Source organism: Mirounga angustirostris, unplaced genomic scaffold, assembly GCF_029215605.1.
Source record: "Mirounga angustirostris isolate CCGP_5_RB_7025 unplaced genomic scaffold, mMirAng1.0.hap1 SCAF_16, whole genome shotgun sequence".
NCBI classification, from domain to species: Eukaryota; Metazoa; Chordata; class Mammalia; order Carnivora; family Phocidae; genus Mirounga; species Mirounga angustirostris.
Window position 1 is genome coordinate 56,402,299 of NW_026991724.1, and position 15,568 is coordinate 56,417,866.

Here is a 15,568-nt window from a genome sequence, read left to right on the forward strand (position 1 = left end):
ATGACGGATGTCTTATGCTGTCCTGATAGTTTGGATTTTTCTTATTTTCTCGACTTGTAGTGGCTCTGGCATTCCTGTTTTCAGCAGAACAACAACAATACAATTGGGTCTGTTGTATGCAATCAGACATCAGAGTCTCATACTGTGACCTGGAGTCATCTCGGGGTCTATGTTGAGTAAGAGGGAAGGTTTTAGGACTGATCCTGAAGAGGACAGAGCAATAGGGGTGAAGGAAAGGACCAGGGATTTCCCTTTTCCAATGCACCTGGGGACATTCTTACACATCTGTCTATTAACCACATATTTTATTTTCTGAATTTGACCCTTTGATATCTTGGGACCTTGCTGACCCTGGAGAGATTCCCCCCCAAGGGTATCCATTTCCCCAAGTGTGCCTCTCAAGTGCAAACCAACCAATCCAGTTCACACTCCCAACCACCTCTTCTATGGCTCTCACACTCTGAGTCACTATTCCCCTGCCCTAATCATTCCAGGGCCAGATACCAGACAATCAAGGACAGCCTCTATACCCCAGAGCCAATCCTTAAGCCTGTTCCTTCCCACAGAAACCATGGTAAAGGCTCTTGCCCAGTCTTATTCCTCCCTCTGTTTCCTGAGTGACCCTGGTGCTTCTCTATGTGATCCTGCATGGCATGGCATACCCCTCTTCTTGGGAACTCTAACAAACTATCTTTCTCTCTCTCTCTTTTAAAATATTTTATTTATTTATTTGAGAGAGAGAGACAGAGACAGAGAGAGCTTGAGAGAGAGCATCAGCAGGGGGCAGGGTGGGGCAGAGGGAGAGGGAGAAGCAGGCTCCCTGGGATCATGACCTGAGCCAAAGGCAGACACTTATCCAACTGAGGCACCCAGGTGCCCCCAAAATATCTTTTTCTCAATGACAATCATCTCTTCATCTTTAGCCATACTCTACTTGAAATTTTCTATTAATACCTATATATATATATTTTAATTTTTATTTATCTATTTGACACACACACAGAGAGTACAAGCAGGGGGAGAAGCAGAAGAAGAGGGAGAAGCGGGCTCCCCACTGAGCAGGTAGCCCAATGCGGGGCTTGATGCCAGGACCCTGGGACCACAACCTGAGCTGAAGGCAGACGCTTAACCAACTGAGCCACCCAGGAGCCCCTAATACCTATATTCGAAAACACTCTCCCACATCCACCTCATTGATACACACTCAGAATCTCTGATGAGAGCCTGTCCCCACACTCACTTCCCATTTCCCCCATACTTTACACTCAAGTGGTCACATCTGTCTGTTTCCTGGACTTTTCCTTCCCCAGCCAGGTTCCATCACAGGAAAAGGAATATGTGCCTCAAGAGCAAACCTGAAGCTGCCTTTCTCACCTTTGACCTTCAGCTGCAGGTATTCACTCTCCTCTGACCACTCCTGGGAGACCATTGTCTTGTAGGCACAAAAGTACATCCCAGCATCCTTCGGTTCCAGGTGAGTGAGGAGGAATTCAGCCTTGTGTCCTGTGGATCTCTGCTCCTGCCTGTACCCAGAGTCCTCCAGCTTCCCCAGCATGAATGTCACATTCTGGAAGTGAGACTGGCACCTCAGAGTCACGTTATCTCTGTGTCCAACCACTAAGCTGGACAAGGCACTGAGGGAGGGTTTGGGAAGCGTCTCTGGAAAGAATTCAGAGTTAGTCTGACTCTTCATCATGATGGCCACCAGTGCCCTCCCAGAATTCAGAGGATTAAAGAGAAAATTTGGGTTGCAGGAACAGATAGATTTTATGCAAGAAAACTCACCATTCTTTTTCTCGTCTTCAAAGCCCAGGCCAAGCCCTGGAAGAGAAACCCTCATGAGACATGGATTATATAGTCATCTTTGACTACATATCAGGCAGAGAATGCATGATTAATTTGTTAAAGATCCATTCTATTTATTTTTTTTATTAACATATAATGTATTATTTGTTTCAGGGGTACAGGTCTGTGATTCATCAGTCTTACACAATTCACAGTGCTCACCATAGTACATACCCTCCCCAATGTCCATCACCCAACCACCCCATCCCTCCCACCCCCCTCCACTCTAGCAACCCTCAGTTTGTTTCCTGAGTTTAAGAGTCTCTTATTGTTTGTCATTCTCTCTGGTTTTGTCTTGTTTCATTTTTCCCTCCCTTCCCCTATGATCCTCTGTCTTGTTTCTCAAATTCCTCATATCAGTGAGGTCATATGATAATTGTCTTTCTCTGATTGACTTATTTCACTTAGCATAATACCCTCTAGTTCCATCCACGTCATTGCAAATGGCAAGATTTCATTTTTTGATGGCTGCATAATATTCCATTGTATATATGTACCACATCTTCTTTATCCATTCATCTGTTGATGGACATCTAGGCTCTTTCCATAGTTTGGCTGTTGTGGACACTGCTGCTATAAACATTGGGGCGCAGGTGCCCCTTTGGATCACTACATTTGTATCTTTGGGGTAAATACCCAGTAGTGCAATTGCTGGGTCATACGGAAGCTCTATGTTCAACTTTTTGAGGAACCTCTATACTGTTTTCCAGAGTGGCTGCACCAGTTTGCATTGCCACCAACAGTGTAGGAGGGTTTCCCTTTCTCCGAATCCTCGCCAGCATCTGTCGTTTCCTGACTTGTTAATTTTAGCCGTTCTGACTGGTGTGAGGTGGTATCTCATTGTGGTTTTGATTTGTATTTCCCTGATGCTGAGTGATGTTGAGCACTTTTTATGTGTCTTTGGTCATTTGGATGTCTTCTTTGTAGAAATGTCTGTTCATGTCTTCTGCCCATTTCTTGATTGGATTATTTGTTCTTTGGGTGTTGAGTTTGATAAGTTCTTTATAGATTTTGGATACTAGCCCTTTATCTGATATGTCATTTGCAAATATCTTCTCCCATTCTGTCAGTTGTCTTTTGGGTTTGTTGACTGTTTCCTTTGCTGTGCAAAACTTTTTATCTTGATGAAGTCCCAATAGTTCATTTTTGCCTTTGCTTCCCTTGCCTTTGGCAATGTTTCTAGGAAGAAGTTGCTGCGGCTGAAGTGGAAGAGGTTGCTACCTGTGTTCTCAAGGATTTTGATGGAAGATCCATTCTATTTTTTTTAAAAGATTTTATTTATTTATCTGACAGAGAGAGACACAGCGAGAGAAAGAACACAAGCCGGGGGAGTGGGAGAGGGAGAAGCAGGCTTCCCGCAGAGCAGGGAGCCCGATGCGGGGCTCGATCCCAGGACCCTGGGATCATGACCTGAGCCGAAGGCAGACGCTTAATGACTGAGCCACCCAGGCGCCCCCCATTCTATTTCTTAAAGGCACTTCCTTGGATTGATTTTTTACCTTTTACTTAAGTCCCATTGTCTCTTATTCAGGAGTTACGATTATGTACAAAATTCCAGCAAACTTTTCTGATTTATCATGTTGCTTTCATGATCGGGCTTTCTTTCACCATCTAGACATCATTGCACCTTTACCTATATTTTCCTCTCCTACTTTTTATGACTGCACTTTTCACCCTTGCCACTTAAATAACACAAAGGTTATTTTACTGTGGAGTGTGAGCAGAGGGTTTCCTCCCTGATTCAAACAGACAGAAGTTGCTCTCTCTGACCAGGTTCTTCTTTTCACAAGGAGTTCAAGACATTCATGGTCCTAAATGCTCTTTCCACATGTGGCTTTGATTTTTACAGACGTCAGACCCTACCTCTCCTGTGTTCCATTCTATGTATTTCATTCTGGGATAGGAAGGTCATCCCTTGGATGGAAATATGGGAAACCAGTCTTGGGGTCTGTCAAGAGGTGAAGCTAGAATTTCTCTAGATGCGAGAATGTCTCAGAACATCTGGCCCTTGTTTAAACTCAGGGGTCAACTCACAACACGGACCCCCCAAGTTTCACCAAGAAGAAAGGAGGTAGGGGTCTCATGGTGCACTGAGGCCAAACTTGCCGTGACAGTGGCTGGGATTTGTAGGTAGAAATCATCATCTGGGTGGTCAGGGGGTCCTAGGTCTCATGGTCTCTTTTAAGTCCCCTCTCCCCCACAAACCTGTTTTTAGACTCATGTTGTCTCAGCTCTGGTATCAGCCAATATTCTGCTCAGTGATTCCCGCCCCCCCCCCTTTTTTTTAAGTAAGCACACAGGTGCCGTTAGTTCATTTTGCCTTGTGAAACCCTACTGGAGAATAGGGTGTAAAAGTGAGGGAGAGGTTCTCTTTCTTTGACAAATAAAACTGTATATACTTAAGTTACACAACATGATGATATATACATATATAGAATGATTGCCACAATCAAGCCTGTTAACACATCCATCAGCTCATACAGTCACCCTTGGTGTGTATGTGCGTGTGTATCTGTGATGAGAACACAGAATCATCAGCTACAGTCTCCATGCTGTGCATTTGATTCCTTAGAACGTGCCCCTCTTTCCTAACAAGGGACCACAGTGGATGTAGACAAGGAAGACCGGCCGCACAGAGGAAATCATCATTGAGGGGAATGCAGGATAACTTGAAAAAAGCATATTTCTCAGTAAAGAAGTACAATAAAAACCCACCAATTATTAAGTATCTGTCTTTTGGCTGACTCTTTACAGACACTGACCACTGACATGCTTATATTCTTTAGCAGGTCCTTGGCAGACAGCTGTCATCTACCCTACAGCTACCTGCTCTGAACAACAACCAGCCTCATTAGATGCTACACCTTCCACTGGGTGTAGGAAGGAGTGGGAACATTAGAAACCACAGCTCCCTAAAAACTAATGTGATACTGTGATTTATGATAAATGCACATTTGGTCTTTGTCCTGGTTCCTGGCACACAGCTGCTAAATCCTTGGAATTTTCTTAACCATGTTTTTTTAAGTCTATTTATTTATTTATCTATTTTAGTAATCTGTATACCCAACGTGGGGCTCGAACTCATGACCCTGAGATCAAGAGACCCATGCTCTTCTAACTGAATCACCCAGACACCCACCCTTGGAATTTTCTATACAAGTGTCTTTCATTATGTTAATGAAGTGACTTTTGGACCACACATAAGGATGAGGGCTGGTTGCCAGGGGAACCAACCATATGATGACAAGGTTGGAACATTCAATTCCACCTCCTTGACCTCTGGGAAGGAGAGAGGGGTTGGAGATGGAATCAATAGCCAATGGCCATGATTTAATCAGTTGTGTTTATGTAATGAAGACTCTATAAAAGCTCAAAAGGATAGGTTCAGAGAGCTTGCAGGTTGATGAACCAGATGGAGGTGCAGGGAGAGTGGTGTGCCTGGAGAGGACGTGGAAGCTCTGTGCTCTTTCCCCATACCTGGTCCTCCATATTTCTTCCATCTGGCTGTGCAGATATATCCTTTTATAATACACTGGTAATCCAGTAAGTTAAATATTCCTGTGAGTTCTGTGAGCCTCTCTAGTGAATTAATTGAACCCAAAGAGGGGGTCATGGGAACTCCTGATATATAGCCAATTGATCAGGTGATAACCCAGACTTGCCATTGGCATCTAAAATGGGGAGGAGGCAGTTTTATGGGACTGAGCCCTTACCTACAGGATCTGATGCTAACTCCAGGTAGTGTCAGAACTGAATTAAATTATAGAACACCCAACTGGTGTTCAAGAATTGCTTGGTGGTGTCAGGGCCCCACCCTCACACATTGGAATTGGGTGTCAAAATTGGATCTCCAGATTACTGTTAAATTTTAATTTAACAGATCCTTTGAACTCATCATCTGGAAAGCTTAAAAATTTTATGTAAAACATTATTCAGATTATGTTATATAAAATATTATCCTATTCTATTATAGAAAGAAATGTTGCAGTGATATATCATGGATGGACCTTAAAAACATCATTCCAAGAGAAAGAAGCCAGACATGAAAGGTGACATGGCATGATTCCATTTACATGATATATCCAGAATAGCTACATCTAGAGAGACAGAAAGTGGATGGGTGGTTACCCCCCAGGAAAGGGGGATGGCGAGTGACTGCTTTGTGGGTACAGCATTTCCTTGACAGCTGATGAAAACATTTTGTTGTGGTTACACAGCATTGTGAATGTCTAAAATGTCACAAGATTGTCTACTTTAAAGTGGTTACTCTCATATGCATTGTATCGCAATACATTTTTAAAATTTTATGTAAGTTGGGTACACTTACCCTCTGTACTAAAGATGTATAAATATTCAGATGTATAAAGATTCAAATATCAGAAGTCTGCCTGAAATCAGATGAAGTGGAAATGACTAGTTGTGTTAGTTTAGACAAGCAACCTCCATTAAGTGCAATGGTAGATCATGTTTCCAGAGCAGCCTGACCCAGGGATTCAGTGCTGTTGCAGGCTTTTCTCTCAGCTGCCGTGTGTCATTCCCTCTGAATATTGTCAGGACAGGACCAGGAGCCTGGAAGCAGGGCTGTAGGCAACTACGGTCTGGCATCTTTGGAAGGTCACACTCAGAGGACCAAAATTTATCTGTGTCTCAATGCCAGTTTGAGAACCTTCCTGACAGAACTGGACTAGCTTGCTTTGAATCATAGACCTATCCATGGAATAATGATTATTTGTGTCCTCCAGAAAGGTATGTTCAAGTCCTAACCCCCAGTACCTGTGAATGTGAACTTATTTGGAATTGCATTATTTGGGAGTAGGCTGGTCTCATAATTCAGTATGACTGGTGTCCCCATAAGAAGAGGTGGAGAGATATAGAGACAGACACAGAGGGAAGAGAGCCATGTGAAGACATGAGGGATTGCAGCAAAGCATCTGCAAATAAGGAACCCAACGACTGCCTGCCATCCCCAGAAGTGAGGAGAGCCTGGAACAGATTCTCCCTGGGAGCCTCAGAGCCCTCAGAAGGAACCAACTCTGCTGGCACCTTGATCTTGGACTTCTGGCCTCCAGAAGTGAGAGAATAGATTTCTGTTGTTTTAAGCCACTTGCTGTGTGGCACTTTGTCATGGCAGCCCTGGGAAATGAATACAAGCAGGATGAGGTCAGTCTCTTGACTGTCCAACTTATTCTGCCCTACAGCTGGAGGTTTGGGGTATAGTGACTGACAGCCACCCCTAAAGCTCAAATGTGTGTGTGAGAGGAGCATTACCCCAAAGGAAGGGCTGTATCTCGGAAGAGGGAGGAAGGAATTGGGGCAGATGACAAGTCCTGATATCTTCCACACACACCCCTCAGCCCCACCTCACGAAAGAGGAACTGGGGGCTTGGTCAGTGGAGCTGCTGGTTCACAGCCTAGAGCCCCCATGAGACCAAGCCAAGGTCATAATCCCAGGTCTTCCTTTTTACAGGCTGAGGTCCCTTTGATTACATCATGTTCAAGTTGAAGACAGTTAAAATCAGTAGAGGGTACAGCTGGTCAGAAAATTTTCTTTTCATCCATTGTCCCCAGACATAGCCCTTCTCTGTAATCTTGGTCTGTACCCAAACCCACAGCTCCACACCCTATGTATTCTGTCCTCCTATATGCCAACAAACATTCCTGGGAGGACTGGTGTTTGGACAAATCAGGTTTGGAGACCTCATGGGAGCTCTGCATTGCTCAGCTGAGTAAATGAGGGTATCAACCCACGTCTCTGAACCTCACTTCCCCATCTCCTGTGTGCAGGCACCAAAACAGAGGCGTGTAACCACAGCCCATGAAACTCTGACAGGTAGCCTGTGTCCAGTACACAGAAGATATCACTTCACATCAACCCCCGCTTCACCGTGAATTTTCTCACCACCCAAACCCATCTGTCCCAGTCCTGGAGACTCACCAAGGCAAAGCAGGGGCAGGAATTCTCTGAGCATAGTGTCCCTTCCACTCAGACCAAGATCCCACCTTCAGTTTTACAGTTCAAAGGAAGAAGGGGAATTGGGCCATCGCGGGTCTTTCCTGCCGACTTTGTCTCCAGGTTGTGTGGATAGAGGTTTTACTGTGACGCTTTGGTTCTCCACTGCCTGGTGTACAGTTTCCTTCTCACAACCAAGGCAGGAAACCATCAATGACAACATCGCCCTCATAAACAGTGTGTGTGGCTCCAGCACCACCCACCCTGAGATCTGTCCTATCGCATCTGAAGTCCTGACCAAGACATTTTCTTTAAAAAAAAAATAAATAATTGTTTTGGAAAAAGTTTTAGAGTTGCAAAAAAGTAGTACAGAGTTCCCACATACCCATCAACCAGCTTTCCCATTGGTAATAGAACTACAGTACATTATGAAAACCAGAAAGTTGGCATGGGCATAATAAGATGGCTGGGCAAGCACATGGTAACGTCTAAAGTGTGGGAGTCTCTGGTAATGCTGGGCACCCACTGCTCCTGAGAGCAGGGGGTTCAACAAGAAAACAGAAGTGGATGTCTGTCTTTAAGTCTGAACAACTTGTCTTTTAGTAAATCTTGACAAATGGGTCACACAATATCAGATTTTTGCTGTGCTTTCTTTTATAGAAGAGAAAGTAATCAAGGGAAACTGGAAAGCCTCTATTCAATTTTTTTCCCAAATGGGAAGAGTATAATCCCATTTTCCAGGAACAAAGGAAGAAACACTGAAAAATTAAGGGAGCAAATTCTTCTCTAGAGGTACAACACTCATCCTTCCTTCCCAGCTACTCATTGCTTCCCAAGTCTGTTAAGAACTCTTGTTGATTATTGATTGCCTCATGTAACTGAAAACACTAGGGTTGTGTTCAAGCATGGGTAGATCCAAATGCTCAAATAATGGTACTGGGAATCTGTCTTTCTCCATGTTTAGGTGCCGCTTTCCACTGTGTAGACTTCACTCTCAGGTTGGTTCTCTTCATGTGCTGGGAAGTTATGCACTGGCATCTCCAGGCAGAAATAGTGCGCTAGCACTAACACTTGCAACAAAACTCATAAGGCAGACTCAACATTGCTTGATCCTGGTTTGCATGTCCATTCCTAAATTGATCGATGTAGCCAAGGTGATGGATTGCACTAATTGGTCCTTCTGGGACATATGAGCACACCTGCAGCTAGAAAGCTGGATCAGTCTCATTTAACCACAAAGAGTAAGTGACAGGTGGCCAATGTCTCAGTGAAGATAGTCATACCAGGATATACTGGTTATGAATAGTTGGATATGCAATAAGTCAATACTGTCCACTCTGTGCCTTCATCTGCCCATTTCAGGCTATGCCCAGGCAAGATTTTGTCTCCTTCCAAGAACTAATCTATGATTCTTCTCTCCCTTAACCATGAGTCTTTAACCATGAGATTGCTGAAAGCATGTGCAGATGCCATAATGTTATTATTATAACTATACATCAGTTTTCTAGAATTATTAGGTCCCCTGCCTGGAGGTATGAGAGGTGGGACGAAACATGGTTGTCTGCTGATACACAATGTTACAAGGGTTAAAAAATCCTATACTACATCTCAAAGCAGATGTCAGCACTTCAGATACACAATACCCTAGCAGAGTTAACACACAGCTGAGCAAGAAACAAAAAGTAGATTTTCATACATTCTCTGAGAGGGCAAAATAGATCAAGTCCCTCGGGTTGGATTGAAATTATTGTAGGGATTAAGATTGGAAGGGAAGACAGAGTAAGCAGAGCAAAGCCCCAATTCTGGGCCACTACAACTCTGGACCACTACATGTCTATTAAAGACACCTTGTTTGAAGCTTATACAGACTCACCGCCTTCTGATTCAACCTCAACCTTGTCCTGCAATTATTTTTTAAGTACAATTTTTCGTAAGTTAACTTTCCAACACAACACCAATGGAAAGTGAGTCCTGATTTTTATTAAGATTTGAAATCACCAAAGTTCAACCCTAACTAGTAATGGGAATGTATGTGTGCTCCATGCTCTCCACATCTCCCAGATCCATTTATTTCTGCATTCAGATGGGGTGACTTGGCTCTAGTTCACATGTACTTCATCTTCCCCCTGAGAACGATGGGCTAGCTCTCACATGTCCTCATGGAAATGGAAGATGCACAGGGGCTAAATCAAAATATGCTGTGCCCCTGAAGACCTGGGCTGCAGTTAAAATATTGCCATTTGCACCTTATCCTGTTGACCAAAGCAAATAACACAGCTGAATCCATAGTTGAAGGGCTATTAGTGTGACGTGACCTATTGCACTATGACTTCTTAGCCACAGTTATTCATATACATCCTATGTACAAAATATGCTCATTCCCATCCCAGGACCTGTTCCCCCAAATTTCCATCCAATAATGGTGTCAGGTTTTAAATCCAGGACCTAATGATCATTATCAAGTCTATAGGTGGCTCCGTTGGATCCAGGACTCATGAACTAAAAGGAGAAATTAGGTGCCCCATACATCTGCCATATGATGACAAAACAGAAGTGGGATAACCACAATACTCTCACTTGGAAAAAGCTTCCTCCTTAGGTGTGTGGGTGACATAAAGCAGTCACTGGTTTGCAGCAGTTTCAAAATCACTTTGGGAAAATGCCACTAGATGCCACAATTCTGGGGATGGAAATGTTGCTTCATAAAGTTTCAGTTCTGTTCTCTATTAGGAGTTTCTCAGCCCACTATCCTGTGAGGTCTTGGTTCCTCCCTCTGAGATGTCTTTGTTTTATCAACCTTCCTGTCCACTTCTGAAGAGGACTTTGGAGAATATGACCCTCTTGATGGATGGCCCAGTTTCTCAGCTTGCTTTCTGCACATAGAAAGTTGAGCCTTCAAGTCTTTGTTTTGTTTTGTTTTTTTAAAGATTTTATTTATTTGACAGAGAGAGACACAGCGAGAGAGGGAACACAAGCAGGGGGAGTGGGAGAGGGAGAAGTAGGCTTCCTGCCGAGCAGGGAGCCCAATGTAGGGCTCGATCCAGGACCCTGGGATCATGACCTGAGCCGAAGGCAGACGCTTAACGACTGAGCCACCCAGGCGCCCTGAGCCTTCAAGTCTTTGTATAATTTCTCTAAGGTTATGCTGGCAGCAATTTTGCCAGTGTAGCTCTCAAAACCATTGTAGCTTTTGGGGCACCTGGGTGGCTCAGTTGATTAAGCCTCGGACTCTTGATTTTGGCTCAGGTCATGATCTCAGGGTTTCTGGAGCAGAATTCAGTGATCACTTACATACAACACCTACTGCTAATCACATCAAGTGCCCTCCTCAATCCCCATCCCCCATCTAGCCCATCCCCCACCACCTCCCTCTATCAACCCTCAGTTTGTTCTCTAATTAGCGGGTATTATGCTAAGCAAAATAAGTCAATCAGAGAAAGACAAGTATCATATGATTCACTGATATGAGGAATTTGGGAAACAAGACAGAGAATCCTAGGGGAAGGGAGGGAAAAATGAAACAAGACGAAACCAGAGAGGGAGACAAACCATAAGAGACTCTTAATCTCAGGAAACAGACTGAGGCTTGCTGGAGTGGAGGGGGGTGGTAGGGATGAGGTGGCTGGGTGATGGACATTGGGGAGGGTATGTGCTATGGTGAGCGCTGTGAATTGTGTAAGACTGATGAATCACAGACCTGTACCCCTGAAACAAATAATACATGTTAATAAAAAAATAATAAAAAATATTCTTATGGTTTCCTTCCCTCTCTCCTTTTTTCTTTTTCCCCTTCCCATATCTTCATCTTTTTGTTTCTTAAATTCCACATATGGGTGAGATCATATGGTATTTGCCTTTCTCTGAATAACTTATTTCATTTAGCACTCTAGCTCCATCCATTGGAAATGGCAAGATTTCATTCTTTTTGATGGCTGAGTAATATTCCATTGTATATATACACCACATCTTTTCGATGGACATTTGGGCTCTCTCCATAGTTTGGCTATTGGGGACATTGCTTCTATAAATATCTGGGTGCATGTACCCCTTCAAATCCGTATTTTTGTATCCTTTGGATAAATACCTAGTAGTACAATTGTTGGAACATAGGGTAGTTCTATTTTTAACTTTTTAATTTTAGATTTTATTTATTTGACAGAGAGAGCTTGAGTGGGGGGAGGGCAAAAGGGAGAGGGAGAAGCAGACTCCCTGCTGAGCAGGGAGCCCGACATGGGGCTCAATCCCAGGACCCTGAGATCACGACCTGAGCCGAAGGCAGACAGTTAATCGACTGAGCCACTCAGGTGCCCCTATTTTTAACTTTTTGTGGAACCTCCAAACTGTTTTTCAGAGTGGCTACACCAGTTTGTGTTCCCACTAACACTATAAGAGTGTTCCCCTTTCCCTACATCTTTGCCAACACCTGTTGTTTCTTGTGTTGTTAATTTTAGCCATTCTGACAGATGTGAGGTGGTATCTTATCCTGGTTTTGATTTGTATGTCTCTGATGATGAGTGATGTTGAGCATCTTTTCATGTGTCTGTTGGCCATCTGTATGTCTTCTTTGGGAAAATGTCTGTTCATGTCTTCTGCCCATTTCTTAACTGGATTATTTGTTTTTTGGGTGTTGAGTTTGGTAAGTTCTTTATAGATTTTGGGTTTTTTTAAGATTTTATTTATTTCTTTATTTGTCAGAGAGTGAGCACAAGCAGGGGTAGCAGCAGGCAGAGGGAGAGGCAGGCTCCCCACTGAGCAAGGGCCCCGTCGCTGGACTTGATCCCAGAACTCTGGGATCATGACCTGAGCTGAAGGCAGACACTTACTAACAGAGCTACACAGGCGTCCCAGTTCTTTAGAGATTCTGGATACTAACCCTTTATCAGATATGTCATTTGCAAATATCTTCTCCCATTCTGTAGGCTGCATTTTAGTTTTGTTGTTTATTTCCTTCACTGTGCAGAAGCTTTTTATCCTGATGAAGTTCCAATAGTTCAGTTTTGCTTTTGTTTCCCTTGCCTCTGGTGACATGTTTAATAAGTTGCTGTGACTAAGGTCAAAGAGGTTGCTGCCTGCGTTCTCCTCTAGGATTTTGATAGTTTCCTGTCTTACATTTAGGTCTTTCATCCATTTTGTGTCTATTTTTGTGTATGGTGTAAGAAAGTGGTCCAGTTTCAGTCTTCTGCACGTTGCTGTCCGGTTTTCCCAGCACCATTTGTTGAAGAGACTGTCTTTTTTTCCATTGGATAGTCTTTCCTGCTTTGTCAAAGATTAGTTGGCCATAGCGTTGAGGGTCCATTTCTGGATTCTCTATCCTGTTCCCTTGATCTATGTGTCTGTTTTTGTGCCAGTACCATACTCTCTTGATGATTATAGCTTTGTAATACAGCTTGAAGTGATGCCTCCAGTTTTGTTTTTCTTCTTCAGAATTGCTTTGGCTATTCAGGGTCTTCTGTGGTTCCATACAAATTTGAGGATTCTTTATTCTAGCTCTGTGGAAGATGCTGGTGGTATTTTGATAGGGATTGCAATATATGTGTAGATTTCTACCGGTAGTGTAGACATTTTAACAATGTTTCTTCTTCCAGTCCATGAGCATGGAATGCTTTTTTCTTTGTGTCCTCTTCAATTTCTTTCATAAGTGCTTTATAGTTTTCAGAGTACAGATCTTTTACCTCTTTAGTTATGTTTATTCCTAGGTATCTTATTGTTTTGGGTGCAATTGCAAATGGGATCCATTCCTTGATTTCTTTTTCTGCTGCTTCATTATTGGTGTATAGAAATACAACAGATTTCTGCACATTGATTCTATATCCTGTGACTTTGCTGAATTCATATCTCAGTTCTAGCAGTTTTTTGGTGGGGTCTTTTGGGTTTTTTGCATAGAGTATCATGTCATCTGCAAATAGTAAAAGTTTGACTTCTTCCTTGACAATTTGGATGCCTTTTATTTCATTTTCTGGTCTGATTGCTGAGGCTTGGACTTCCAGTACTATGTTAAATAGTAATGGTAGGAGTGAACATCCTTGTCTTGTTCCTGACCTTAGGGGAAGGGCTCTCAGTTTTTCCCCACTGGGGATGATATTAGCTGTGGTCTTTTGTATATGATGTCGATGTATGTTCCATCTATCCCTACTTGTTGAGGGTTTTTATCAAGAAAGAATGCTATATTTTGTCAAATGCTTTTTCTGCATCTATTGAGAGGATCATATGGTTCTTATTCTTTCTTTTTATTAATATAAGGCTAACTTCCTTTTTTTAAAGATTTTATTTATTTATTTATTTGACAGAGAGAGACACAGTGAGAGAGGGAACACAAGCAGGGGGAGTGGGAGAGGGAGAAGCAGGCTTCCCACGGAGCAGGGAGCCTGATGCAGGGCTCGATTCCAGGACCCTGGGATCATGACCTGAGCCAAAGGCAGCCGCTTAAATGACTGAGCCACTCAGGCGCCCCTGTAAGGCTAACTTCTTTAGAATGTTTAGGGTGATATATCCTAATGTTTGGGGTGATATATCCTAAAAAATTTATTATATATATATATGTGTGTGTGTGTGTGTGTGTGTGTATATATATATGAGAAATTTTTTTCTTATACAAGATATCTGATATAGGATAATATATATGTACATAGATGTATATGTGTATATATATATATACACACACACACACATATGTATGATCTACATATCCTATATGGTTATCTTCTTTAGTCACAAACCAACACATTTTATTTATTTATTTATTTATTTATTTAATTTATTTTTAAGATTTTATTTATTTATTTGACAGAAAAAGACAGTGAGAGAGGGAACACAAGTCCGGGGGAGTGGGAGAGGGAGAAGCAGGCCTCCCGCCGAGCAGAGAGCCCGATGTGGGGCTCGATCCCAAGACCCTGGGATCATGACCTGAGCCGAAGGCAGATGCTTAACAACTGAGCCACCCAGGTGCCCCACAAACCAACACATTTTAAAGAGTGTTCCATGCCAATGAGTACTTTCTCACACCATAGTTATAAATGGCTTCCACAGTGTGATTTATTTCTAAATTTTTTTAAATTTTGAGGTTCCTTTATTTGTTTATACATATGTATATACATTTTCATATCTTCTTAGAAAATTGAAATTTTATTTTTATGCTCCACAATGTGATTTAAATTGATGCATAGTTTTCCCCTCTATGGAAGTAAGAACTTGTAACTAACCAATCTCTTACTTCTGCACATTTATATTGCTCCCAATAAATAAATAAATAAATAAAATGATTATGGACAACCTGATCTTTTGGACAACTTTAATTATTATAAATCTTTTGGATAACCTTAATTATTCCTCAGGGTAAAACTACTGGGATTTAAACTCCCAGATGGAAGGCTATAAGTGTTGTGTGTGGTGGTGGGGGCGGGGGGCTGATAAGCTTCATAACCTAGTGGCCGTTTGGTAAAGAATATTGATTTTTCATCCTAAAAACTGATGATGCACATGTAATTTTCCCAAATTCTGTTCAACATGACATGTTAACTTAAAACCTTTTTATCAGATAGAGAGTGAAATGGCATCTTTACTTTTCATGGGTTTGATTGCTTGAGATAGTGAATGTATTTCTTTTGTTTCTTTGTTTTGACTTTTTTTTTTCACGTGGAATGCAGTTACTGAGAGAGATGTGTTAAAAGAGAATGTGATTATAGGTTTATTTAGGTCCTTTAATAGTGTCAACAATTCTTTTATGGATTTTTGTATCTATGTTAGTAGGTGCATACAAAGTTTGGATTATTATGT

At 42.3% G+C, this 15,568-nt stretch overlaps 1 protein-coding gene and 1 long non-coding RNA gene across 2 annotated transcripts in view; one reads left to right on the forward strand and one right to left on the reverse strand.

The window, feature by feature from the left end:
- LOC123856155 (uncharacterized) overlaps positions 1-1,397 on the forward strand; it is a 26,204-nt gene extending 24,807 nt beyond the window's left edge. Inside the window, exon 6 of the long non-coding RNA XR_010408310.1 lies at positions 1,311-1,397. This is a non-coding gene — a long non-coding RNA (uncharacterized LOC123856155). The remainder of the gene's footprint in view (positions 1-1,310) is intronic.
- Positions 1-8,516, reverse strand: part of LOC123856126 (V-set and transmembrane domain-containing protein 1) — a 19,379-nt gene extending 10,863 nt beyond the window's left edge. The window contains exons 1-3 of the mRNA XM_064581915.1: positions 7,781-8,516; positions 1,786-1,821; positions 1,375-1,659 (exon numbers count right to left, since the gene is read on the reverse strand). Coding sequence (XP_064437985.1) covers positions 1,375-1,659; positions 1,786-1,821; positions 7,781-7,814 — 355 coding nt within the window. The 5' untranslated portion in view covers positions 7,815-8,516. The remainder of the gene's footprint in view (positions 1-1,374; positions 1,660-1,785; positions 1,822-7,780) is intronic.
- Positions 8,517-15,568: the final 7,052 nt, after the last annotated feature.